The 27,412-nt window shown below is 45.0% G+C and overlaps 1 protein-coding gene across 6 annotated transcripts in view; it reads right to left on the bottom strand.

The window, feature by feature from the left end:
• Nucleotides 1-2,370: 2,370 nt before the first annotated feature.
• EVL (Enah/Vasp-like) overlaps nucleotides 2,371-27,412 on the bottom strand; it is a 225,227-nt gene continuing 200,185 nt past the window's right edge. For all 6 annotated transcript variants that reach the window (XM_048485386.1, XM_048485384.1, XM_048485382.1 and 3 more), the window contains 8 exons: nucleotides 20,948-21,171; nucleotides 18,611-18,726; nucleotides 17,057-17,117; nucleotides 13,172-13,235; nucleotides 10,678-10,747; nucleotides 7,965-8,031; nucleotides 6,499-6,556; nucleotides 2,371-3,019 (listed from right to left, as the gene is read on the bottom strand). In XM_048485386.1, the coding sequence (XP_048341343.1) occupies nucleotides 2,982-3,019; nucleotides 6,499-6,556; nucleotides 7,965-8,031; nucleotides 10,678-10,747; nucleotides 13,172-13,235; nucleotides 17,057-17,117; nucleotides 18,611-18,726; nucleotides 20,948-21,171 (698 nt within the window). In that variant the 3' untranslated portion in view covers nucleotides 2,371-2,981. The remainder of the gene's footprint in view (nucleotides 3,020-6,498; nucleotides 6,557-7,964; nucleotides 8,032-10,677; nucleotides 10,748-13,171; nucleotides 13,236-17,056; nucleotides 17,118-18,610; nucleotides 18,727-20,947; nucleotides 21,172-27,412) is intronic.

Raw genomic sequence — 27,412 nt, 5'->3', positions numbered from 1 at the left:
CATCTTATTACCCACATACGAGGGGAACTGGGCCTTTCAAACAAGGGTCAGTGAGGCTGAAACTCCACAGCCAGGCCTACAATTTTAACATACGAAACTGCCTTATGGAAAGTCCGACCATCACCCTATCGAGGTTAGCATTGCTTACTCTGACTGGCAGAGACTCTCCATGCTTTCAGAAGTCTTTGACATCAATTACAACCTCATATTTTTAAGTGAAGAAGGCGGGGATTGAACCTGGGAACTTTTGCATGCCAAACAGGTGCTCTTCCACTGAGCCACAGCTCCTCTGAGTGGTGGCAGCAGAAAAGGAACAGAAGTAGCATAGCAGGTCAGTGAGGTATTCTTCCTAGAGCCACTGTAATCAAAAGTTGGCTAACCCACGAGGCACTGCTGCCATCTTGTTTCATCGCCAGTGATTACTAGCACCAATGAAGGCTACTAGCTCAGATGTGCTGTGGATATCGTTTGCCTTTCATCAGTCGTAGATGTCTCCACTGTGGTTTTGAAATCAGCTGTAAAGCGTTGAACATTAATAATGCCCTAGGTTATATTTGGGCTAGAAAGCTGCCTCATCCAGAGTCCATTCCAGTGCTGCCTGAATGATAGCTGTTCTCCAGGATCTTAAGCAGATTTTAAGAAACATGTTACCCAAATGGCCAAGGACTGAACTTGGGACCTGCAGGCAAGGCATGAGTTCTGCCACTGAGCACCCCGCCCACCTCCCCAAAAGGCACAGGCTCCCCCCCCGCCCACCTCCCAAACATAGGCTAATTGATCTGATGTAGAATCACTAATTTGTCTTTTTATGGATCACCAAAAAGGCCACTCAGTGGGTTCTAAATCAACTCAAGCCTGAATTCTCTCTAAAAAAAATGAAATGACTAAACTGAGGCCATCATACTCTGGTCACAGAATGAGAAAACAAGACTCACTGGAACAGACAATAATGCTAGGAAAAGTTGAAGGAAGCCGGAGAAGACAAAGCGCCAACATGAGATGGATTGACTCTATAAAGGGAGCCACGTTCCTCAGTTTCGGAGATCATTAATTCTCAGGGTCGCCATAAGCGGGAAGCAACTTGATGGCATTTAACGTACACATAATATTCATCTGTAAGAATTCTTGCCCCATCGCAAGACTTCTGTTCTTAGTTTCACACAGATGGCATCACATTTTCCCTGAAGTGAAAATCCAAGGATTCCCTCCCCCTTTTTTTTCTTCGAGGTGGGAGTTGTGCTCAGAAGAAATGTCTACATAATTTCAAAAGAAATGGAAAACTTTTTGATGAAATCAGCAACTTTTCTAAGGAACGGGGTCTCAATATTGTTTGCAAACATCTCAAGAACCACCAGAAGTACCCAAAATCAGGCAGAGCTCAAAATAATCACATAGAGAGGTATTTCTGGAATTCCTGGGAAGACTACCTTATGCAAACAACCTTAATAATAACCTTGAATATGCCCAGAAGAACCTCTGGACATCCGTCAGATGGCAGTCTTCAGGAGTACATTGGCCACAAAATACCAGTCTCTAGGGGCGCTCCATTTGCTACATACAGGTCCAGAAAGCAGCAGGAATCAGCTTCTTGTTAAAGTAATATTGGAAGCTAAACTCCAAAGATGATGTGCAAATATGAAGGTGTGAAATCTTAGTGTCTTTCAAGTAAACAACCATTTTTGGTAGGCCCACCAGGGCAAAATGTGATTGCTGTAGCTGACATGATCTTGAATCTTTCTGCGGCTGCAGGCACCTTTGGAATTTTGGCACAATGTGGTCAAAACAGCTGCTGTAGGAGGCTAGGCCAATGTCAGTAAGGGATAATAACTCAACATTTCTGCATGATAACTCAACAATTCTGGAGCAAGCTCTATTTAAAATAAATGGAGCAAGCTCTATTTCCTTGGTGGCGAACCTTTGGCACTCCATATGTTATGGACTACAATTCCCATCAGCCCCTGCCAGCATGGCCAATTGGCAGGGGCTGATGGGAATTGTAGTCCATAACATATGGAGTGCCAAAGGTTCGCCACCACTGCTCTATTTAAAATAAAATAGCACAGATCCTTTCCCTGTGGTGGTAGCTGTTTCAAAGCAACATTTTTAACAACCTCCAAAGCAACATTTTTAACAATCTCCAAAGCCAATCAAATCTCCAGTGGCTATCAGAAGCTTTCCTGGGCTTCTTGCATTACCTGTTTCCACTCATTTTCTAAAAGTACTCGGTGGGCTCCACATTGGGGATCCCTGGTATAAACCCTGCAGACTGCCAACTGGCCATCCCTGAGACAGATGGTAAATAAAACCCTGATGCAATGGAATCTATGTCCACTGCAGGGAGACAAAAACAAAGATAATCAAGACCAGAAGGACAATGAACAATTTATTACCAATATGAACACAGATACTGTGATGCACTGATGTACCGCTTTAATATTGTGATAGCTCTGAGACCAGGGATTTGCTGGCTGCCCAACTGGCATGTCTCAGCCTCCACTGGCGATGCCACTAATAGGTTTCTGTTGGCAAAAAGGGTCTTCGTTTACATTGCAGACTACCAGTAAAATTACTTTGAAGTCATCTAGTAAAAGCGAATGGTTCACGTGTTTCCTTACCTACAGTACTAAAAAGGAAAAAAAAGTCATACATTTAAATAAGCAAATACAAAAAACAAAAAAAGGCTGACCAAATCTGATGTGCATTGTCAGATGAGATTTTAAAAAATCCGGAAATTTAAATTTTAATATTTTCTTTTGTAAGATTAAGACTTTTTTTCTTTCTTTTCTTTTTTTTTAATGAAGCAACTCCAAGCCAGCAGCACAAGCTCCAAAGTCTGCTGAGTCTGCTAATAAAAAGGATTTTAAGAACAAAAGACAGCGCCAGGTGTCCTCTTCCACTGTCGTGTGGGGATTCTTGGTACGCTCGCAAATGATCCGATCGCCTTTCCCATCCTTTGTACCTTCCAGATGGCTCCGTGGATATTATGTTGTGCTGATTCTACTCAACTCCTGCCTGATGGCTGGGGAAAAAAAACCCACAATGAAAACGAGTTTTAAGCCAAGGATTGTAGTTAACGCTAGTTGTTGTCCTAGCCTCACACCTAACCTAAAGACTGCTGGCCCACTTTGGAATCCGGAGCCAAAGAATAACTGTGCAATCCAAAGGGTGGGGGAGCCGCATCAGAAACAGCTTGACTCCTACACTGGTGCCACTACACCAGGGGTCTGCAACCTGTGGCTCTCCAGATGTTCATGGACTACAATTCCCATCAGCCCCTGCCAGCATGGTTGCAGACCCCTGCACTACACCATTGCTTCTGTGCTGTTGGGCTCTGCGCTGGTTTGGAGGGGGGCATTCCTTGGCACGGAGCTGACTTTAGCAGGTTCCCAGTGAAATTTCAGCCTGGGAATTGCCCCCCTTACGCTACCTAAAAGTGTGGCATAAGTCATTCCAGTCAATGGGCTTCTCCGGGAGAGAAAAGGATTCTTTTCCTTCTCCCCTGCTGCCTGCACCGCCGACTGCCTCTTAGTAGACAGCACTGTCCCTGGCTGCTGCTCTGCTGCCCCCTTTGCTTGGAAGGTCGAGGTCAGGTGGGGCAGCTACCAGGGCCCATGAATTCTGGCAGGGCTATTTCTTGCTTCTCTGATACCTTCACTCTCAACTCTTCCACTGCCTGCTTGTGAGTGCTTTATCACCTGTGCTCCCAGCAGCACATGCTGCCTAGAACTGCTGGAGATGAATATTTGGGTGGTGCACCAAAGCCTCAGCGTTCCTGGTGGCCATGGCAATGGCACTCCTTAGCCGCACCTGAGAAAAGGGCACGCAGGCAGCATGAGCAGCTGTGATCGCAGGTGGCTGGAGCGCTTGCAAATAGGCAGAGAGAGGATGCACAGGCAGGTGGGGACAAAAAGGAAGTCTGATAGTTTGCATGCGACTGGAACCTTGCCCAGGGGATATGCAAATTAGACACTGGTGATGCCAGCTTAGATGTGAAGGAATCAAGTTCAGATGAAGGATCCCGTTCATAAAATGCCCCAGAACCCTCTGGGGACATTTAGAGGGGATCTCAGGCTCCTCCCCCTCCCCCATGTCGGAGGCAATGTTTGTACTTCACGAGGAAGTACAAACATTACTTGAATGTCAGGTTCACCAGATTCTGCGATTCCATTCTTGCTTCAAAGCAGGGTCTGCAATGGGAGGTCTGGGCTGGGTGTCCCACATTCAGGTATATGTGATGAGACAGTGGGGTGGGAGATCGTGGTATAAGTTTTTCATCATTCCAGGTAGTACTTTCTGAATATGTGCCCATGCAGACTTCATCTCGAGAGATCCAACAGTTATGGGATCCCATGAGAGGCAGCAATGTATAGTAGTTACAGTGACAGATTAGAGTTTGGAAGATCTGAGTTCTAAACCCCAGCTCTGCTGTGAAGTTGGGTGAACTGGGCCTGATAACCAGGGCGGATTTGATTTAAAGCACGGTTTTCTACATAAAGATTTGTTCTTGCTGGTATAATGTCAGTATTTACAACCAGATGAAAGTTTCACTTTTAGAATAATAACTGTTTGGATTAGTTTTACAGTTCTATCAAAAATTACAGATTTGGTTATACTGCCAGAAATACATAAATAGATGATTATGAAATTATTGTGAGGTGAACTATCTCCAGTTTCACTTGGGCTACCGAGCTTCATATTTCTTTGTTGTGGTCCTTGCATTCTGCACGCCTGCCTGCCTTACCCAGAGGTAGACGAATGTCATTAAAATATTCCCAAACTGGGTCTCTTTTATGGCCTTCTGCCATTACAGAGTTTTTCTTCCAGGGAGAGGATAATGCGATAAACCTCAGGCAACACACAAGATGACTGCAAGACTTGTGGAGTATTCTGCTCAAAAGATTTCACATTCATTTTTACTGCTTGCCCCACCCTCCTCACACTTAGCTCCTTTTGCAGATCTGTTCTACTCCAAACAATATTCTTTTCAATGAAGTACTTGAAACTATGCACTTAAAAGATAAGGGGTAGATTCTGTGTACATAGATTTGCAAAGGAACAATGAGATTAAGGTCTTCTTCTCAATTCTGCTTATTTTATAATATTTCTACAATGAAGAAGCATGTTATCTCTGCAGATACAAAATCACCGTTTTGGGAACTACAAGACTAGGAATCTGTGAATATGTTCTAGATGGAAAAACTGCCCCAAATCTGATAGAAACCTCAGGAAAAGCATGACATTATGAATGGGTTAATGGAACTCATTTACCTCAAAATTTAAACGTCACATGAATATACAGTCTCACGCGACATAATTAAAAACTTTATTTCATGATTAATAACCTTTGGACTAAAAACTCTCTTAACCAGAAAACTATTTAAATTATCTTTAGATAGATTTTTTCCCCTCAAAAAGCATTTTATTAAAAAATCTGATTTAAATTTTAAAAATTTGATTTAAATTTTTAAAAATCTGATTTTAAAAAGAATCATTGATTTTTATCCACCCTGCCAGTCACTCACGGAGACTTTTCTCATGGACTTATTTGTGAGGACGAAAGGAAGGGGGGGGCTGTATCCCACTCCAAGCCCCCTGCATTCCTGATTCATCCGTTGATTGATCCTGGGATGGGTCCTTCCCTCCTGAAGTGAACAGTCTCAGAGTAGAGCCCCAGTGCAAATCTGGTTTCCTGTGCTTCTGCAGTGAGAATGAAGCTCGCCTCCAATAACTATTCATCTTTGACTTTTTGAAATGGAATCTGAAAGGATTTGCAAACACGGGCAACAAATAATAAAAGACTAGGGGGGGAATTCACAAAGAAAGGCTTGTTTTGTTTCCCTTTTATGTAAAGTTCTGAACTCCAATTCAACCAGCGAACAAATAATAGTTTTGGATTTTTTAAAAAAATGCATGCCTATCGTATTATCTGTTATCCTGGAAGCACACCAAAGCAAAGGTGATCTCCTGGTAATAATAAGGCTGTTTGCTGAAGGCTGGGCAAAACCTGGTACATAAACATAGGTGAGGAACCTGATTTTCATCAAATGCAAGGTTCGGACGCCTTTCGTCATGCTATGCAACTCAGCATTCACCATGATTCACCAAGCAGAAGGAAAAAAAGTGTTCACAGTGGCTTTCTGGAATATCTACTTGAAGGGAGGAAGAGCAGGTTTTTAAACCCCACTTTTCTCTACCTTACAAAGGCTCATTCCGCACATGCAGAATAATGCACTTTCAAACTGCTTTCAGTGCTCTTTGAAGCTGTGCGGAATAGTAAAATGCACTTGTAAACAGTTGTGAAAGTGATTTGAAAACGCATTATTTTGCGCGTGCGGAAAGGGCCGAAGTCTCAAAGCAGCTTATAATCAGAATTCCCTTCGGCCCCTTCTGCACATGCAGAATAATGCACTTCCAAACAAAAAAAAAAGCCCCCCCCCCCCCTTTTTGGAATGAAAGACTCAGTTTTAAAACCACAAGGAATTAATTTTTTCTTCTTACCATCGATTATCTCTTCTTTTACTTTGTGTAACTCTTTTACGACTTCCTCCAATATTTCCTAGGAAGACAAAACAATAGTCAACTGATCAAAACTGTCTTCTTCCTCTTTTTTAAAAAAGTATTTACTATTCATACCCGATTCTTACATGGGGTTCTTTGGGGCCCTTCATCCAAGAAACGGTGCCTACGCTGCTTAACTTTGGTAGTGCTACAGCGTCTTTTAATTTTTTTAAACTATAAAAAAACCGGACTGGCTAAAATGATTGAAAACACCAATTAAAAATACAATAAAACACTCAATCAGTGCCTTTTGCAAGAAAGACTGAATGCCATTTATTTATTTCACTTTATATGCCACCCTCCTTTTCCCTCATGGGCTCTGGGCGGCTTCCAATATTTTACATACGTCAAATAAAACAACAGACTTAAAAAACACAATCTAAAATCCAATGGCATCAATTCAACCCAGTGCCAAAAGGGAAAGGGCAGGGGAGGCTAGGCCAGACGATAGACAGAACCATGGCTGCCTCAACGATACACCTGGTGGAACCGCTCATCAAATCCTTTGCAGGTGGATTTGCCTTCTATGCCTTCAAAAGGCACAGGAACTCCACATGCATTCTTTAGCAGCCCATTCCATAACAGGACAACTTCCACAGAACAAGCTCAGGACCACACTGAAAACGTGTTGATCCTTTCAGTGGGCAGCAAAGGCGGAGCCTCCACAGGGCCGCCTGAGAACAAACGCCCCGAGCGGCTGCCGTTCATGTCACGTGGGGGGCGGAAAATCGCCTCCCCTCCTCCTTCCCCCCGGGCCCCGCTGAACCCCCCAAGGCAGCTCGCTCAGCTGGCGGAGCCTCTGCTGGCTGACCGGGCAGCCTGGCAGGGCCTTCGGCGGGCACCCCTTGGCCCAGTCCCATCACTGCCTGGTAAGTGGGGTGCAGGGGGGCACCTGGAGCAGGTTTTGCCCCATGTGCCACCTTCCCTCCCTACGCCTCTGCTGGGCAGCTGTGTTGGTCTGTAGTAGAACAGTTAGATTTAAGTCCAATGGCAGCTTAGAGACCAACAAGATTTTCCCATAAACAGCCTGTTTATTCTGACTGTGAAAGTCTTCAATGATACAGAGATAAATGTTCATTACTCCTTGAATTTTTGGAGTGTGGTTTCTGATATCTCCAAGTCGACCCCCAAATGCTGAATTTCAGGCTTATTTTCAGACTGGGAATACCTGAATACACACCCCGAGCTCTGGAGACTCCAGAGTGAGCTGCGGTTCCATTGTTTTGATAGCTAATGTTTCTACAAGTAGCCTTTTGCTAGCCAGTCTGACACTTAGTCCACTGAAATGAATTCAACTAGATCCCCTGTTAGCCCAATTCAAAGAGAATTGCTCCTTATATGTTGCACACCCAATCGATAAAGATAGCTCCGATCTGTACGTGTGAAAGGGAAAACCCCCAACTCACTTGTTTCATGCGATCAAAATCTAAGGTGTCCATTGCGACATCATTGCTGCTGCTTGCTGGCTTCATCCTCGAGACAGAGAGAAAAACAAGAGAGAAAGAGAAAAGAATTCCTTGCTGCGTTTCAAAACTACCAGCTATGCTTATGAAGACACTGACTCCATCAGACATCATGCAAAAGTATGGTCTCGTAAATGATTCTGTATGTAGTGGGCCATTCTACTCACTTATCAGAGGGGTAGCAAGGGGGGAAAGGTGCCTGGTGCACTGGTGCATCCTCTGCATCTGTCCCACCCTGGAACGCCCCCGCCCTGTCCCCACTGTGCCCCCACCACGCCCTCATCACATCCCCAAAGGGGCGTGCACCTGGTGCACGCGCACCCCCCCGGTCCCCTTGCAGCTACGCCTCTGCTCACTATGCCTGCTTAGGGCATGTCAAGCCAAGAATTGAAACCCTAGTTAGAAGTGGGTCCCTTAACCTAGCTAGTTTCCAGTGTGGTATACAAAACATAGACCTTCTGGCTTGTTCCATGGCACTGCCTTCCAAACAGTGTGGAGTGGGATAATAACCCAGCCTCCGCAGTGAACAGCAAGGGCCATTTGTCCAGACAAACCAGGATTTTAACAACTGTCTGCAAGCTGAATCCTGGTTTCGCAAAGTAACCTAAAATAAACCATGCTTTTTGCATTATGTCAGAAGGGAGCGGCTCTGCTGGCAATTCCTTATTGCACAAAGGAGTGCATAAAAGCAGGTGGAAGCCCATCACACGGCTCTCAAGGCACATTAATGGCTTTGACAGTCCAGCGATCCGTCTCGCGTCACTCACGAAAATCTGGCAGCTAGCACGATCTTGCTAAGCAAGCAGCACCAGACGCCTTTGAAAAGACCTCAATTTCCCACCTGAGAATGGCCGAGGAAACAGGGAGGATCAAACCAAAGCTCATCTGTGTACGTGAGGATTTTTGATCAGCCAGGCTACGTCTAGATAGTTCCCATGACGACTTTATGGCAGAGCCTTTCATGGTGGTTAATAATTTACCGTGCTGTGGTAGCAAAGGTTTTCAAGGCTGGGTGCTTTTCCCAAGTACGTCCTCTTCTCCTGTGCGCACCTGCCCTTGTTTTTCCATAAAAACCAATCGATGCTTAAATCACATGACGCTTGACATGCAGCTGAAAGAGCCCCACTGACACACGACACTCCCTCTACCCAACCCAGTGGTCACTCAACATTCGAGAACCTAAGCTGGGGGAGGGGGGACCTCAAGTGGTAAAGGCTGGTGCAAACGTTTAGAGGAAGTGGTCCTTGGAAGAAGGTCCCCCAAAACACAAAGCTTACTTGTGCAACAGAACCAGGCCTTTGTTCCATTTACCTCGGCACTGTTCACTATGATTGACAGCATCTCACCTGGCTCTCAGGTAGAGAAGTCTTTCTTGTTTCCAGTGTGGGGAATCAACTTGAGGATATTTTAAAAATTAAAATATTTGTACCCTTCCTTTCCTCTTGGCTCAAGGCAGTGATCTTTCGCAGGCAAAAAAGGTGCCCTACTGCTGAGCATTCCAATACAATACAATACAATACTGAATTCATGTTGGTGAGGGAGCAAGCTTGTTTTCTGCTGCTCCAGAGACTAGGATCAGGAGTAATGGGTTCAAGGTGAAGGAAAAGAGATTCCATCTAAACTTAAGTAAGGGCTGTTAGACAGTGGAATGCACTACCTTGGAGTATGGTGGAGTCTCCTCTTCTTTGGAGGTTTTTAAAGAGATGCTGGATGGACATCTGTCAGGAGTGCTTTGATTGTGTGTTCCTGCATCGCAGGGGGTTGGACCATGGGGTCTCTTCCAACTCTATGGCTCATTCCGCACATGCAGAATAATGCACTTTCAAACTGCTTTCAATGCTCTTCGAAGCTGTGCAGAATGGCAAAATCCACTTGCAAACAGTTGTGAAAGTGGTTTGAAAACACAGAAGGGGCCTTTGATTCTATGATTCTTCAACATTCAAGCCAAATTCCACTTCCAGTTTACTTTATGAAGTATTGCCAAATTAATTTATGAAGGTTTGCTGAAGGCCATGCAGGCTATGGTTGGCAACTGTAAAGCTACTAACAATCAAAAAGGCACCTGGATATCTTACCAGTAGTTTGTTTTGTACAGGTGCAGAGAAATGAATGTGTGGTAAGAAACAAGTTATGGTTTCCTGTTACATCTGAACTATGCTGCTGTGCTACAACCTGTTAGATCTTGAAACAGTACCTAGCATATGTGGTGGAAATCTAGGGCACACTCCCACGTGATTCTTCTTCTTTATCGAACATATTCTGAGTCACCCAAGGGCCACGTACACCTTGCTATACACTACAGAACTGAACAAACATCCCCCTACATGAGCCCCTCTGAGACAATAGCATGTTACACAGCGGAGCAGAGCAAATAGTAGCAGACTGGAACAAGGCAGACAGGTTGTTAGCTGATGAATGAAGATATTACATGATTTTGCAAAGGTTAAGCTGAGGGACAACAAAAGAGCTGGAGCATTTTTTTTCCAGTACCTAAAAGATGGCTGAAACTGAACGGGGCTCTTTGGTTCGGGACTCCTCCCCACTGATGGGTTTCTACGGCAACGGAATGAACAGGAGATGGCGTGAATGCATGCAGAAGCATCATGCTCCAACCCACTACATGCAAATGTCCTAGAGATGACCCTCCGCTACTTACCTAGAGAGTAACGAAGCGACAGGTTTTTCCACTGAGTTGCTTCTTTCCCAAAGCTTCTTCCCAGCATCTCCTGGTTTAAAAAAAATGATGATCATCAGTGTGACGGTTGATCATTCTGTTGCATTGAAAGTGATTTTACTTTTTTTACGTTTTCCTTTGAAAATGACAAGATGTTTTAGAGAGGTAAGGCCAAAGGAAGAGATCTAGGCTAAGAAGACTGAAAAATCTGCTCAAGTAGGAAACTATTATGCAAAAGTTGTCCGCTGTCCTCAGCCAGGGCCTTCTCGACTCTGGCCCCAGCATGGTGGAACACTCTGTCAAATGAGAGATGGGCTCTGAGAGACCCAGGCCTGGAAGACGGAGTGTTCCACCAGGCTTATGGTTGAGGACAGGAATGGCATCCATCTAACTGGCCTCCCATCCCTTTCCTTCTTCCTCCTCCTCCATTCCCTCCCCTTTTCCTTCTATTGGTATGAATGTGGTTAAGAGCTATAGTTCAATTTTAGTGGTTATCTCTTAGTGCAGTGATAGCGAACCTTTTCGAGACCAAGTGCCCAAATTGGAACCCAAAACCCTCTTATTTATCGCAAAGTGCCAACACAGCAATTTAACCTGAATACTAAGGTTTTAGTTTAGAAAAAAATATTGGCTCCGAGGCGTGCGTTACTCAGGAGTAAGCTTGGTGGTAATCAGTGGCTTGGCTTTGAAGCAACCATGCAACTCTTCCAACAGATGAATCTCGACCCTAGGGGGGTTTACTCAGAAGCAAGCTCCATTGCCAGCAACCGAGGTTACTCCCAGGTAAAGGATTGCTTTAGTTCTTCGCACTCCCAGGTAAAGGATTGCTTTAATTCTTCACATGGAAATCAGTGGGGTTTAACAGCGCTTAACAGAGTTACATACACTGCTTCCCCAAAACTAGGTCTTCGGTTTAATGCGAATAATCGAGCCCAGCGGCCCAGGCCAGCCTAGATGGGGGGGGGGGGGGGACTCTGCTTGCGCGTGCCCACAGAGAGGGCTCTAAGTGCCACCTCTGGCACCCGTGCCATAGGTTCGCCACCACTGTCTTAGTGGAATTAATGGTTCCAGCGCAGATTGTTGAATTTTATTGATTTACTGATGTTTTAATTAAGGTCATACTAAACCAAAGAATACCTACTAAACCTGGCTTGTGAAAAAAACAGCTATAATGAGATGCTCCATTTAATTAATGAAGGTGTAACAGCCATACATAAAGAAACAACAAACAAAGAAGACAGAAAATTGTATTTACACCCAGAAATATCTGCTAACCAGCCAGCAAGCGCTATAAATGTCCCCATAGGAAAAAAATCAGAACGCAAAAGTTAGCAGTAGGTCATCAAAGCATAAACAGTGTCAGGACCCAGACAAATAAATTCCAGGTAAGTGCCAGGTAAGTAGAATGGTCACAATAATCAATGCAAGGTAACAATGTGGATGGGATTTTGCAGATGGCCCCTGTTTCTTCAGCAGACATAGATTTTATGAACTTACAAACAAAGAACCTTTATTGGCATAACAACATTATATACACAGATCCACTTAACCAAGTAGAGGGAAGCTAAAATAAATGGACAGGTAGAGAAGGCTGATGTTCAGGATTTGCTCCTAAAGCGTTGTTTTATATACAGGTCCAAAAATTTGGTGACTGCATCATTTACATCACTACTGGAGCTGTCCAACAGAAAGGTGATCTTTTGCAGATGGCCCCTGTTTCTTCAGCAGACATAGATTTTATGAACTTGCCCAGCAAGGACTCAGTATGTCATGCCTTAGGCAATAAAGTGAAGCTCGTACAAAAGTTCCCAATAATCGGGCTAAGTGCAAACTGTGTCTTCTCATAAACTACACAATGATAATTAATGTTGTATGCTGCCCTGAACCGGGTTAGGGAGCAGCGGCCTATAAAATGAATGAATAATAGTAAATAATAAAAATGCAGGGGTGGGAAAGAAGGAAGCTTCCAATGAACAGTGAGGAAATTAAGCCTACACTTCATGTGCTAAACAGACACGAAATTCTGAACTTTTAAACATAGAAGTCAAATGTGCATAGAAAAAGTTCAGCTTCGAATGAGGGCTGAGACAGTTCAGCGAGGACTATGACTGGCCCAAGGTCACCCAACAGGCTTAGGTGGAGGAGTGGGGAATCAGACATGGTTCTCAAGATCAGAGTCCACTGTTCTCAATCACTACACCAAGCTGGTTCTCACTGGGAAGAATACATTCTCCTGAACAGATCCTTCCTGAAGTGAATCACCAGGTGTGTAGCATTGGTATACTTAAATTCTGTTCAAAAATGCCTCCTCCCCCGCCTGCAAGCTGAATTGGAACAGTCTACTATCCCCCACCCCCCTTTAGGATTCCGACACCACACTGTGCTGCACGAGTCAGCCCAGCGTTAAACAGAACCAGCGATGTGCTTGCCAACTGTTTTTAAAAGGAAAAAAGTCGTTGCTGAGAGGGCTGAATACCTGAAGAATTCTGCTGCTGGACAGGGCCTCGCGTAACGGGAGAAGGTGAGGTGCTTGCATCTTCCTGGGGTTTAAAAAAAATGCTAAATGTTAGGGTAATATTTTGGAAGACATTGTATTTCCCTACAAACCACTACACATGGCACAGATCTTTACCCCCCGCCCCCGGTTATAAAATAACCGCTCAGAAGTTTCTTTCCCTCACCAAAGTAAAACACAAAAAAACCCTCTTGGAGAACATGTAATGCATCTCCTTTTTATCTGTGGCCCCAATTTCACGGAGCTCTCTTCCCAAAGAAACCTGCCGGGTTTCTTTTGGAAACCAGGTTTAGAGCAGCTCACAACAGTATAAAAACAATACAATTATAATACAATAAACAATAATGGGCGAAAACATATAAAGATAGCACCAAGGATGCAACAACTCAGAAAATTCCCAACACTATATCCTGAACAAATTTTGCATAACTACCCGAGGGAAGGGAGACCAGCTATGATGGAAACATACCCACTGCTGCCCTCAATGCAGGCTTACTAGTACAGCTCTGTCTTGCAGGCCCTGCAGAACTGAGATAAGTCCTGCAGAGCCCTGGCCTCATTTGTCAGAGTGTTCCACCAGGCCAGGACTAGAGAAAGCCCTGGATCTAGTTGAAGACAATCGGGCACTTCTCGGGCTGGGGATCACCAGGAAGTTGTTACGAGCAGAGCATAATGCTCTCTGGGGGATATACTGGGAGAGGCAGTTGTGCAGGTATGGCGGTCCCAGCCCATTGAGGGCTTTAAATGTGAGGTTAAGAGGTGACACGATAGCCATGTTTAGATATCTGAAAGGATGCCATGTTGGTGAGGGAGTAAGCTTGTTTTTTGCTGCTCCAAGGACCAGGAGTAATGGGTTCAAGGTGAAGGAAAGGAGATTCCACCTAAACATCAGGACAGTAAGGGCTGTTCGACAGTGGAATGTATTACCTTGGAGTGTGGTGGAGTCTTCTTCTTTGGAGGTTTTTAAAGAGAGGCTGGATGGCCATCTGACAAGAGTGCTTTAACTGTGTGTTCCTGCATTGCAGGGGGTTAACCTTGATGGCCCTTGGGGACTCTTCCAACTCTATGATTCTAGGACTAAAACCCTGCACTGGATTTAGCACTCCACCTGGTGACAACACAGCTGACGGAGCACAGATCGACTGTGCACCCTCTGCAGTGTCCCTTTGAGGACCAACGCAGCTGCATTTTGAACCAACTGGAGCTTCCGGAATAGACCCAAGGGCAGTCCTGAGTAGAGTGAGTTACAGTAAATGCAATCTGGACGTAACCACTGTGTGGATCAATGTCGTGAGATCAGGGTGGGCCAGGTAGGGCTGCCAGTTGCCTGACCTGGCAAAGGTGAAAAAAATGACAGCCTGGCGACATTTGTGACCTGGGCTTCCATAGAAAAGGAGGCATCCAGGATCATGCCCTAGCTCTTGAAAGACGGCTTAGTGAAGTGTTAATGGCACACCATTAAGAGTTGGGAGTTGGTACTCTATCTTGGTCACCCCCAGCCCAGCTGCAGGACCTCTGTCTTCACTGGATTCAACTTAAGCCAGCTCTGCATCATCCATTCCAGCAGAGCCTCCAAGCAACTGGCCAAATTATCCAGGGCAGGCTTGCTTCCTTATGAAACTCGAGGCAGTTTACTGAATAAACTTCTTTTAAGTTCATGTCAAGTTTGGGCTGCTTTGTTTTTACTGCACTAACATGAATACACTTCTGTTAGGGAGGATACAGACAAATAAGTGAGATCTCAGCCCCACACCCTGTTAACCTCCCTTTCATATTTTTACATCAATCGTAAGATCCTAATCTTGACATCTGACATGCTCCTCCCACATCCCATCCCCTTATAAGGGGATTTCTGGGCTACAAGAACAGGAACTCCCTGCTCTGCAAATAAACAGAGAAGAGGTTTGCCACATCTTTTGAGCAACAGCGCAAAAATGTTTTAAGAGGCATGACGCTCATTTTCAAAACTGCCAGCTCCAGTAATTGCAAAGAATGTGTGCCGTGGCAGCCTTTCCCACAACTTCAATATTGCTTTCATATACATGGGAGCAGCAGGACAAAAAAAATGTGCTCAGTAGCATTGTCTTCACAGGGAAACAGCTACTGAATGGTTTAAGGCATAGGTGTCAAACTCAGGCCCTCCAGAGGTTCATTAACTACCATTTCCAGCAGCCCCTGCTAGCATGGCCCTGCTGGCATGGGCTGATGGGAATCATAGGCCATGAACACCTGGAGGGCCTGAGTTTGACACCTATGGTTTAAGGGCTGGTTCAGAAACAAATGTTCTGTCTAAATCTGGGACACACGGCCAGGCCAACCTGGGAACCCTTTTGGCGCCTTGAAACGAAGATAGAAAGCTATCTGTAGAATTCAACTCACATGACTGTGAATGATCGTTGAATTTAGCCTCCACTGAAGGCTGAGGCTGCCTCCCTAAACAGTTACACCCTGTTGAGCCCATTGACATAGAAGGGTGTAACTTTGCTTACAGTCACGCTGAGAGTCATTCAACCTGCTCAGTACGTGAAGTCCTGTGGAAAAATGCTCCGCTTGTGTTGCTCCAGCCTGAACACACAAACGGATCATGTGGCTGTTGCCATTATGTGGTCAGGCTTTTAAGCGCTCCTACTGCACCACAAAGAAGGGTTGGAATTAAGGATGGGCTGTTTTCCTGCTGAAAGCCTCATGGCACAAGAGTCACTAGGCTTGGCCTTTCTCTGAGAGGTCACCACCATCATCTCCGTTATTGGGGTTAGATCTTGGTGGTCCCCTGAGGACAGAAAGTACAGTGGAACCTCAGTTTTCATTGGTAATCCGTCCGAAAAGAATCGATGAAAACCAAAACCGATGAAAACCGAGGCAAACTTTTCCATAGGAATCTATGTAAATCCAATTAATCTGTTCTAGGCACTCCAAAAAACATACCAAAAAAACCACATTTTTTTGGTGAATAAACATAATGTTTAATGCTGAAAACAGTAACAAACAATAACACTAGGACCAGCTTCAGAGCCAGTGGAACAATGTCGCACCAGAAAGCTGTCCAAAGAGTTCTGTTTCTGACGCCTCTTTAAGATTTGTCGGAAATGGGGCAAGACATTGTCATTAAACAAGTTGCAGACACGGCCTGCAACACCTTTGTCCAGGTGATTTTTCTCCACAAACCCCTGCCCCTTACTGCAAATCGATGAAAACCGAGGCAAATCTATGAAAACCGAGACAAATTTTTCACTGAAAAAAATCGATGAAAACCGAAAGCGATGAAAACTGAAGGCAATGAAAACCGAGGTTCCACTGTATACATTTTGCAAATAATAAAGTCAGTGGCATCATATAATTAATCCCATTCAAGAACATTAAGCTTCTCTTGCCTGTGGTTAAAACCAGGGATCCCCAACCTTTTGAAGCTCGTGGGCACCTTTGGAATCCTGACATAAGGAAATCGGTGCAGCTATGCAATGGCTGCTGCAAGAGGTGATGCAGTCGCCAAAGGACTGCCACAGAAGGTGGATCCAGCCACAAAATGTCAATTATGTCACAATTATGTCACAAAATGCCACAAGAGGCGGAGCAACTACAAAATATTGTGGATGGGAATATGGTGGGGTAGTGTTGCTGAAACCATGAAGTTTCTAGCAATTCCTAGAGCTGCCTCCTGTTACTTCTGGGTTTTCCCTGGAAGTGACATCGTCATGCTAGTGACACAGCTGGGTTTAACACTAAGTTGCCAGGAAGGATGCTAGTGGGTGTCATGGTGCAAACAGACATCGTATTGAAGACCCCAGGGTAAAGCCAAAAATCCTATGCTTCGTTCCCTTTAGCAAATTCCACCCCTTGAGCACTTACATTTTGGCTTTCCTCTTCTTTTTTGTCAGTTGGCTTGTCTGACTGTGATGCTGCTTTCCTCCTTAGGACAGAGTGAAAGAGAGACTATAAACCGGTCCTTGGGAAAAAAAACACATTCCTGGCCCTTGAATTCAGGGAGCCCGTTAGCTCAAGCTTTGCAACGAGAAGAAGTGAAGAATCCAAAAGTGAGCATGCAGGCTGCATCCATGTGGTGAAGATTCACCATTTTACAGTTGCTGCTGCTGCAAACGCGAAGGGCATCCACACAGGCAGTGGAGTTTCCTCACAGGAGTTTTGTCCAAACTGTTCTCCAACAATCCCCATTTCCCCCGTATTTCCCCTCACCAAGCCACTGGGGGGCTTTCTGAGGTAACTATAACGATACAGCAATCGATACTGTTCTGTTTGCAGCCTTCAGGTGGCATTGCAGGGAAAATGGCAACCAAGAGAGGCCGGTGAAAGGAACATGTTGCCAACTTGGCCACGTCCTTAGACAATGGGCACCTTCCCATCTAGATGCACGATACTGCACTCGGAACGCACTTGGACCTAGAAAGATTGTAGCAACACATGTTGGGGAAGGAAGCATAACTGAAGATGGGGGAAGGATGATTGGCATACAGTTACAGCATGATATCATGTAGATGCTCCCCACCCCAATCACTCCAGTCTGGATGCCAAAGCCTCTACCTGAAAGCAACCTAACTCAGCCTAAAAAAAGAAGAAGTCAGGATTGTGGCTATTCTTTTGAACCAACACTGAGGATAATTGTGCCATTTGGACTAATGCAGAGGAAGTCACCTGGCTTAGCCACTTCTCCTGAGGCAACCTCTCCAGCATCCATAGCGCCTCTGACAAATTCTGCTAATGCCTGGCCTTGACTACACGAATCTCCCCATGTAGGCTGCTGCCAACAGGGCCACCTATCCCCACCTGGCACTGCAAACGCCTTAACTGCTGGATCAAGTGCAATAGGCAAGGACTGCTTTGTGCCATTCTGTGGTCCCTGGCTGTATTTTTCTGAGCCAAGAGCCACTGCACACAGATGTGTGTGGGTGGACAAGAGCGAGACGTCAACAGAAAACTGGAGAGGGGTGGGCTTCCCACAGCCAAAGCGGTCCCTCTGTGGAACTCCACGCTGATATTACATCAGACATCAGCAGAGTCATGTACAGCTACTTTGTATTAAATCAGACCCTCAGTCTATCAAGGTCAGTTCTGCCTACTCAGACTGCCAGTGACTCTCCATGTTTTCAGAGAGAGGTTTTCATATCACCTGACCCTTTTAACTGGAAATGCTGGGGACTGAACCAGGGACCTTCAGCATGCAAAACAGATGCTCTGCCACTGAGCCACAGTCTTCGGACTTGCTGCATCCAGCCAGCAGGACCTATTAAAGAATGGTGCCCCAATTCCAGCTGGCAGCCTAAATATTTTCAGCAATGCGATGCTGTATCCTGAACAGTGCCAGACAATTTCATAGGGTCAGTGGACAGCCACTCACAGATAGCATCGAAGTCCTTCCCCTCCATTACCGCGGGCAGAAAGACCCACCTTTTTGCCAGCAATTTATTCATTTCTTCCATGAGTCCTCCTCCTCCGCTACTTGTTCGATTGGCATCGCTCTTGGAAGCGCCGCTGGGACTGGAACCTCCCGAAACATCCTCTGGCTTATAAGACAGAAATCAGAACTTCAGTTCTTCCAGGTGCTTTCGCCTCAGGGTCTGATTTGTATCCCCCCGCCCTCCCCAGCATGGAATTCTAGTGATGGTGAAAGCTGCACCTGTTGACTGTTTGTAAAAGTCCTGCCCAAAACGTGGTGGCTTCTTACTCGGGGATTATGCAATGTTTTTACTCAGAGAAAGCAACGTGGGTGAAAGATTGACTTTAAGAAGTGGGGAAGCCCCTCCTATCCATTCTGCTTTTCTATTAAACCAGACCCTCAGTCTATCAAGGTAGACAGTACTGGTTTCTGGATGGAGAAATCAGCAAATGAGATTGGTTCCTCCCAACCAGGATTCAAGAAGTGAAGAATGTAACCTCAACTCACCTATTTATGAGTAATCCCATTGACTCTGAACGTTAGCAAAAGGGTTGCGTGTGAATACTGGGTTTCAGGCAAACACAGTAGGAATCTAAGGGAAGGATTTGGTGAGCGATCTTGGGTGGGGTAGGGTACTTGGGTGGGGTACGAAGCTGGCTACTTTAATGACCATGAAAGGTGAATGTTTGCACCAGTTGTCTGAATTGAGAATGGTGCTGTCAAAGGCAACTATATGCTAGCCAGTGGTTGGAAAATATAATGGGGAGCGGGAAGGATTTTTGTCTGCTTCTGTGACATACCGCCTGTACTAGTTTGCTTTCACCGCCGAATAATACAACCCACCTCCTGTTTATAGATTAAAGACCGAATGTAACACAATTGGCACTCCGTTACATGCAACTAAGCCCAACTGTATGAGACACAAATAGATTCCCAGTTTGGGCCACAATCCATGGTGTGAATATTAATTCACAGTAAATCGAATATTGCCCACATTCTCCCTGCCCCCAATCTTTTGTATTGGCAAGATGTTTTTTTTTAATGGCCTTTTTCATGTGGGAACTTACTGAAGAACAAGGAAGTAGAAAAATGCACTGTGCATATGTCGTTACACCTGTGTCATGAAACATGATGAACAGCCAGGTATGGTGTACGAGGGGGCATCCTCATTCATTTCAATTGAAGGAGCAACTAACACCCTTCATTTCCCCTATAAGTTAAAAACACTGGCCGATGAAAGAAGTCACATAGTTCAAATGCTAAGAATAATCTGATGCAACAGCAGATACATTCCACTAAGTATAATCTGCTGTAACAGTAGGTATACATTCCACTGAGAACTATTTACAAGATTAGATTATAATTCTGATTTCCACAGAAAGGGAGGAGCAACTAAAGAGGGACATAAAAATGTTGGGCAAGAAAGAGTTAAGCATATCCTCCCTCCCTCATCCTGTTTACAACTGTTTGTAATTACAGGCTGCCGAGGCTGCTTTTCATTTTTAAAAAGAACATGTTGTGCATTTTTAACTGTTTTCTCTTTCTCCATTTTATGCTTCTAACAACAACCTGGTGAGGTAGACTATGCCGCGGATGAGCAACTGGCCTAACTTCCCTCCGAAAGCTTCCACTGAATTGTGGGGATTCAAACCTGGATGCCCTGGTTCAGGGGTGTCCAACTCTGGCGCTTCAGATGTTCATGGACTACAATTCCCATCAGCCCCTGCTGGCATGGCTGGGAACTGAATAGCCCAGAATGGTCCAGGCTCATTAGAGCGTGGGAGCTAAACCGGATTATTGACCATGGTAAGTGCTTGGGCAGAAAACCACCAAGGAAGGCTGGGGCTGCCTTTTGCAGGGGAGGGGGGAGACATTTCGTAAAAGTTTGGAAAAGAAAAAACCCTCAAAAATACCTGGTTTGGCGGCAGGCGTATTTTTGTGGTTTTTCAGAAAAAGACAATAAGACAGTTTTCGATAAGTGGGCTTTTGAACATTTCCCCATCTGTCTAACCTGAAAACGAATGATTTATTTTTTTTGCCCACCCCAGTTGCTATGCAGAGGAAGGCAATGGTAAACCACCTCCGCTTGCCTCTGCCCTGGAACACCCACTGGAAAGGGTCACGGTGAGCCAGTTGCGATTTGGCAGCGTACTGTTTCCCCTGATCCTACTCTGACAATCTAACCACCGCATCCCACTGGTTCTCAAATAACCTCAAACTACCTGTGAAGGTTGAGATATGGGGACTTGCTTGAAGGCCCCTAAGAGTGAACTGAAATTGGACTTCTACCTTCTTGACTAGCACATCTAACCTCTGTGCTGCAAGCAGCACCTAGCTGGGAACCTCACCCGTTGTACTCTCCTTAGTTTGGCACCAGCCAGAGCTGCTGCGAGTCCTGACACCGACCCGTCGTCTAGGCAGGTCCCTACTGACAGCGGGGGAGGGGGAAGTGGTGCACTTCCTGCAGGCGGAGGGGGGACTGGTGGAGGCGGCGGCGGCGGAGGTCCACCAGACGACAAGGGTAATCCAGCAGCAGCAGCAGCAGAGGGATGACCTGATGGAAGGATGGGGCCTGAAACACAAAAGAATACTCCATTCAGAGACTGTGGACATTTCCTTGTATGCTTCATCCCATCAATCACGGCCTATTGCCCGAAGCAAGCAACAAATGGAAATCAAGAGTCAGAAAGAGAGATCACCCATCAGGGTTCCCACAGTCCATCAGAAGAACCCTATACACTGAATGCATCAATTATATACTGTACTCTGTCATCAAGACCCTTAAGAATCTTATTCATTCAATTTATTTAGAAAGTGGAAATGCCACGTCTCCGAGACACCTCTTCGAGACGTCCTCCCCAACTCCATTAACCACCAAGCAGTAATTCTTCTTCAGTATTCTAGCCTTCAGCACCTCCCCTTGCTATCAGCTTTGCTGAGGAGAGGGAGGCCTCCCTGTTTGATCGGGGTCCATCCCATTACCCCCACCCCCACCATGCTGAGCTGACATAATGTGAGAGGTGTCCAAGCTCTCCAAAGGAAACTTTGTCCTCCACGGGCTCCACTTATCATGACTGACTACTGTCAATGGCATCTTTGCTTGAGCCTTCTGCAAAGCACTCTGGCAGGTTACAGGTACTTCAACCTCAGCAGGTTCTTGTTCTGCATCTAACCAATGATACGGATTTCCTGGATCACCGAAGAAACTGGTTCTGCATCTGAAAAACTTCCCCCTGCCCTGAGCCTATAATGACTATTGTCAGATCTAAAAGGCAGGTCCCTGGGTAGGAGGACATAACCCATGGAAGAATACCAGCACTTGTGTCCCTTTACAACACCCTCTCAAACATATGGGAAAGCATCCGGATAGACAAGTCATAGGTTGGATCGTCCTAGCTTTACCACTGGAAGACAGAGCAAGAAGCCCTTTTGACTCTTCCCCCAAATGGCTATGTTGTGGGTCATGAGACCCCCTGTGCCCCATAGCAACATTGGGTGGGAGCTGCAGAAAAGAGAAGAATGGGGTAAGATAGAGCAGAAAAGCAGGAAGGATCTAACCCCAGAGGCGTAGCAAGGGGGGAAATGCCCGGTGCACTGGTGCGTCCTCCACCCCTGCCCCTACAGGGGCGCGCCCTCAGTGTGTCGCGCACCCCCCCCCCCTTGGAGCGGCACCTCTGTCTGACCCCAGGAGTCATTGCAAATTGCAGCTAGGCTGCTATTATCATTGGTATATTCTTGCATATCTCTGAGAAAGCTGCTGTCAAAACTATACAAGCATAGTGAACTCACAGGTCCAATATCTAGCATCTATTCGGTACTTTAAAAGATTCCTCCAAGGCAGTCAGGGTGATATACTTGGTTATTCTTACTCCATATTTATGTTCACAACAATCCTGTGCGAATAGGTCAGGTTGAGAGAGAGTGACTGGCCCAAAGCCATCCAATAGACATCCAATAGCAGAGTATGGATCTGACTGGGCATCACAGAGGATCGACCAATACTCAGCCAACCTTGCTAAGCTTCCAGGCACTGTTGTAGCTTTGAGAAAGGATCGGGGGAGCTGCCAAAAAAAATGGAAGCTGCAGAGGCAGGACCAATCACAAGTTGTGCGGAGGCTCCATAAAATATGGGGAGATTTATTCATTTATTGCTTTGTCACAGGAGACTCCAGAGCGGCTAATGACAATACTCAGTTTCCATAAAACAATACAATTAACATACAGTAAATGGCAATAACATACAATGAATACGGTAACATCTGGCACTCTAAATACCAACGCTTGAAGGAGGAACGATTTAATTTCAATGCTCCCATACATCCTTCATTAGATGATACCAATAATAAAATAGAAAAAGGTGGGGGGAGGGGTGGTAGAGGCCAGCTAGATGGGTTAAACCATTGCTACCCTTGTGGTGCAGTGTTTAAGAGTAGCAGACACTAATTATTTCCTCAATCCTATACACGAAGCCTGCTGGGTAACCTTGGGCCAGTCACAGTTCTCCTTGAACTCTATCAGCCCCATGTACTTCACAAGGTATCTGTTGCCAAGAGGGGAAGGGAAGGTGATGGTAAGCTACTCTGAGTCTCCTTGAAGGTAGAGAAAAGCAGGTGATAAAAACCATCTCTTCTTCCTCTCAGCCACAGACCCTGTAAGATCCTAAGCTGAGTGTCCTCATATAAAGGAGGCAGCCACTTCCCAGTGGGTGCCTGACACAGTGATACCTCCTGGGCACTACTGAAGCCCCCATTGAGGAAGCAGAGAAAAGCTTTGGTTTTGGGGAACAGATGCTGCTTGGTAGCAGATTCCAAGAGAGTTTTTTCCTCCCTTAAGTTTGCTGCTTTGTTCCTACATTTTATACTGTTCAGTTCAGCACCCACCTCTTAGAAGCAATTGGGTCTGTGGGATCTGGTGGGCACTGGGTTTTCTCCCCTGCTGGAGGGAGGAAAGACCCAGAGTCCTTGTCCCAAGTTGGAGAAGAAGAAAGAAACCCAGTCTTAATCGCTCTTCCCTCCCCAAGACAATAATTCTCCATTATAAGAGGGCTGCTCTCCTAAGTCTGAATTATTGACAAGATGCTAAATGCAAAGTGAATCGGTAGTTTTCGTAGGGAAGGGAGGTAATCAAAAGTGGGGAAATGAAACAAATAGGACAATAGATGAGAATTCAAGATATTTGTATTACAACCTCCTACAGGGAAGAAAATGGGCACGGAACCCATTGGTTGGTACCATGATACCTCCAGGCAGTGATGACGGGAGGGGGAACTGCACCCGGGGCATAAGCTGCCCACGCGCCCCCTCTCACCACTGCCCCATCATGCCACGCCCCTGAAACGCCCTCAGCCCCACCCTCAACACATGACGGCAATGGTGGCTCCCGGGACAAGCTGCCCCAGATGTCCCCATTGCTGCTACGCATCTGCCCCCAGGCACCACACTGGAGGATCAGTGCTCTAATCACACCGGCTCCCTACAATTCCTGTGCTAGTCTGCCTGTAATATAAATTCCATTGTAACTTACTTAAGCAGAATCCTGATTACAAAAGATCTAGGTAGTTTATTACTGTTAAAATATTTTAAATGAACAAACCCTCCGCTTATGTTTATGAAATGTAAAGGTCTAAACTCTAGGACACTCTGAAAATATAGTAATCATTTAGAATATCAGCCCCCCAGTCATTTCTTTATGAATTACAAACTACCACCTTATGCATAGAAAAAATGCTTTGTAAAAATGCATTTTCTATATTTCCTCTATTTTCCAGACTTCTAATTGCTCTCCATTACACAGTGTGAGAACAAAATTATCTCACTGACTTTAAGGATACCACCACCACCACCCCCAGAGTTGTGAATAATTTCATGTTTGGAAAAACCAAAGTACTTGTTTATATACACGGACCTCTCTATAGGAGGGAGTTTGATGATTTGAAGTCTGTGATCACATGGGAAGAATGCAGTTAACACATACTAAAGGGGCTGCTGGCTTTAAGTCAAATCTGAAAACTACATGATATGTTTATTCCTCTTTTAAATAAAGTAATGCATTCCTAAGGCAAGGAGTCAATTCATGTCCAACAGATATAGAATTTTGCAGCAAACATGGTGATGCTATCCTCTTTCATCATGGACACAACTGGGTGTATGTTAAAAAAAACTGTGCTTATGAATACTGAGGCAGGCTGAGATCAAGCAGGAGAAATTGGTTAAGAGTGCTCCTGAATATGCAAAGCCCCATAATGATAGCAAAAATTAATGCACACACCATTAAAATTTCAACAGGAAGATCATATGAGTCTTCCCCCATTTTGTTTAAGATTATTTTGTAATATGATTAGAATGTGTAATATGACTAGAATACCAAGCAACATTCAGTGCAGGTAATTCTAATACATGGCTCTTATGTGGCCCATTTTAAATCCAAAAGGGATGTGAGAAGATATACCATGTCTGGGATGTGGTAAAAGTATACTACAACTGCAGAAACAAATACACAATGACTGCAGGTACGCTAGTATACAACAAGTATACTGTGACTATAGAATTATCAGGTAAGAAGCAAAAATGAGTTGTTCAATTACATCCCATCCATAAGAATAAAATCACCTGAAGGATAAAATTATTTGGAATGTTATATCTAGGATACATCTTCCTAAGGCTTCCAGCCATCAGTGACTGACTCACACCTAACTTTCCTATTTGTCCGAACTGTTCTGGGAAGAGCAATGGTTCAAAAATTATGAAATATTGTTCGTATGAACAGATGAAGTGACCTTAGACCAGGGGTGGCCAACCTATAGCACTCCAGATGTTCATGGACTACAATTCCTATCAGCCCCTGGCAGCATGGCCAATTGGCCATGCTGGCAGGGGCTGATGGGAATTGTAGTCCATGAACATCTGGAGCTCCATAGATTGACCACTCCTGCCTTAGACTGAACCAGGAAGCCTGTCCATCTCACCTAGTACTCTGGCGGTCCGCAACTTTTCAAGAGTCTCTTTCCCAGCTCTGTTACTTGAGATCATTTAATTGGAGATACCTGACAAAGAACCTAGGATCTTTGGAATGCAAAATGCCATTGAACAAAGTCTCTTTAGAGTAATCCCTCAACTGTACTTTAGAGTAATCCCTTGCATATTCTGTAGGTCTTGACCAACATTGAAAGTTTATTTCATCAGTCTCTTCCTTAATACTTCCAATGAAATATATTCCACAATTTTGCAGGCTGTTCTATTACCACACATTTGGACAGATGTCTTTACTTAAGTTTGCATACTTAAGCCTATATTATTCCAGAATGGCAAATAAATACTGGACTAGTTCCTTGAGACAGTTCCTTAGAAATAAGATAAGGACAGTTCCTAGTTCCTTAGAAATAAGATAAGGAAGAAGATCCTTACAAAGTTGTTTCATCAAGTCAACAAGTAAGGAATGTAGATTAGGACAGATAAGCTACAAAACATTGTTAAATTTATTCACAAACACACCCCAGACATGGACTAAAAATCACCTAATGCAAAAACAAATTGAAAGTAATGAGATCTGAGTCTGATCAGTGCCTTGAAACCATACAAACGCCAGGACTTTTCTGCCATTTTCCTCTGTACAGAATCTTTTGCTCCAGGTAAGGTATTTTGAATAGACTTTCCATTAATTAATGTCGGTACAACTTATCTCCCTTAGTAATCTTTCCTCAAGGCTGAATAAAGCTTGGCTGGAATGTTATCTCAGAGCTTTTAAAATTGAAAAAAACTATAATAATCTTTTTGCATCCTTCTCTGAACTCTGTCACAAATTTTCAGGCTCCACCCCCACCCCCCAAAACACACACACACACAAAACAAAGACAATGATATTGCTATGATCCAACAAAGTCCACAGATGTAGTATTGTTTCCTAGCTGTGAGGGGAAAATACCTCTGTTTTTGCATTTCACAGTTATGAGCTACCTGAAAGTGTTGTGGAAACAACCGCATCACCCCATATGTCCCTACGCGGCCTCTCCGTTCGGCGGAGGCCAATCTGTTGGTGGTCCCTGGCCCCTCGATGATGCGGCTGGCCTCCACGCGGGCCAGGGCTTTCACGGCCCTGGCCCCGGCCTGGTGGAACACTCTTCCTCCAACTGTCCGGGCCCCTGCAGGTGGTGAGACTACTTAGAGCCTGCAAAACGAGTTGTTCGAGCCTTTGGAGGGACCAGCAGCTGATGGCCCCCGTTCCAACAAATGGGTCTCGCCGTTCCTCCCTCCTAGGGAGGGTGTTTAAAAGATAGAGGGTTGCTGGGCGCTCTTGTTGTGTCATGCCTTAAATTGTTTTAACTGGTGTTTTAATTATATTTTATGTTATTACACCTTAGAGCCTTGAGATTGATCTAAATAATAAATAAATAAATAAATAAATAAAAGAAGATGAGTAGTCGTTTGAATTTATACCCCACCTTTCTCTCCTGTAAAGAGACTCAAGGTGGTTTACAAACTCCTTTCCCTTCCTCTTCCCACACCTTATGAGGTAGTTGTGAGGCTGAGAGAGTTCTGAGAGAACTGTGACTAACCCCAGGTCACCCAGCAGGACCGTAGGAATGGGGAAACAAATCTGGTTTACCAGACAGAGCCCACCACTCATATGGAGGAGTGCGGAATCAAATCCAGTTCTCCCTAGAGTTCGCCTGCTCTTAATCACTACATTATGCTGGCTCTCAGGTAGTATTTCTCTATTTTTCTCAAATGCACTAACTTTTATTCATCTGATAATCTGTAATTTAACATAGGGGCAGGCAGTCCCCGACCGAAAAGCAAGATGTTAGACCAGGGGTA

Source organism: Sphaerodactylus townsendi, linkage group LG02 (genome assembly GCF_021028975.2).
Source record: "Sphaerodactylus townsendi isolate TG3544 linkage group LG02, MPM_Stown_v2.3, whole genome shotgun sequence".
In the NCBI taxonomy this organism is placed as follows: Eukaryota; Metazoa; Chordata; class Lepidosauria; order Squamata; family Sphaerodactylidae; genus Sphaerodactylus; species Sphaerodactylus townsendi.
The sequence above is the reverse complement of the archived record's forward strand: the minus strand, read 5'-3'. Positions and strand labels throughout refer to the sequence as shown.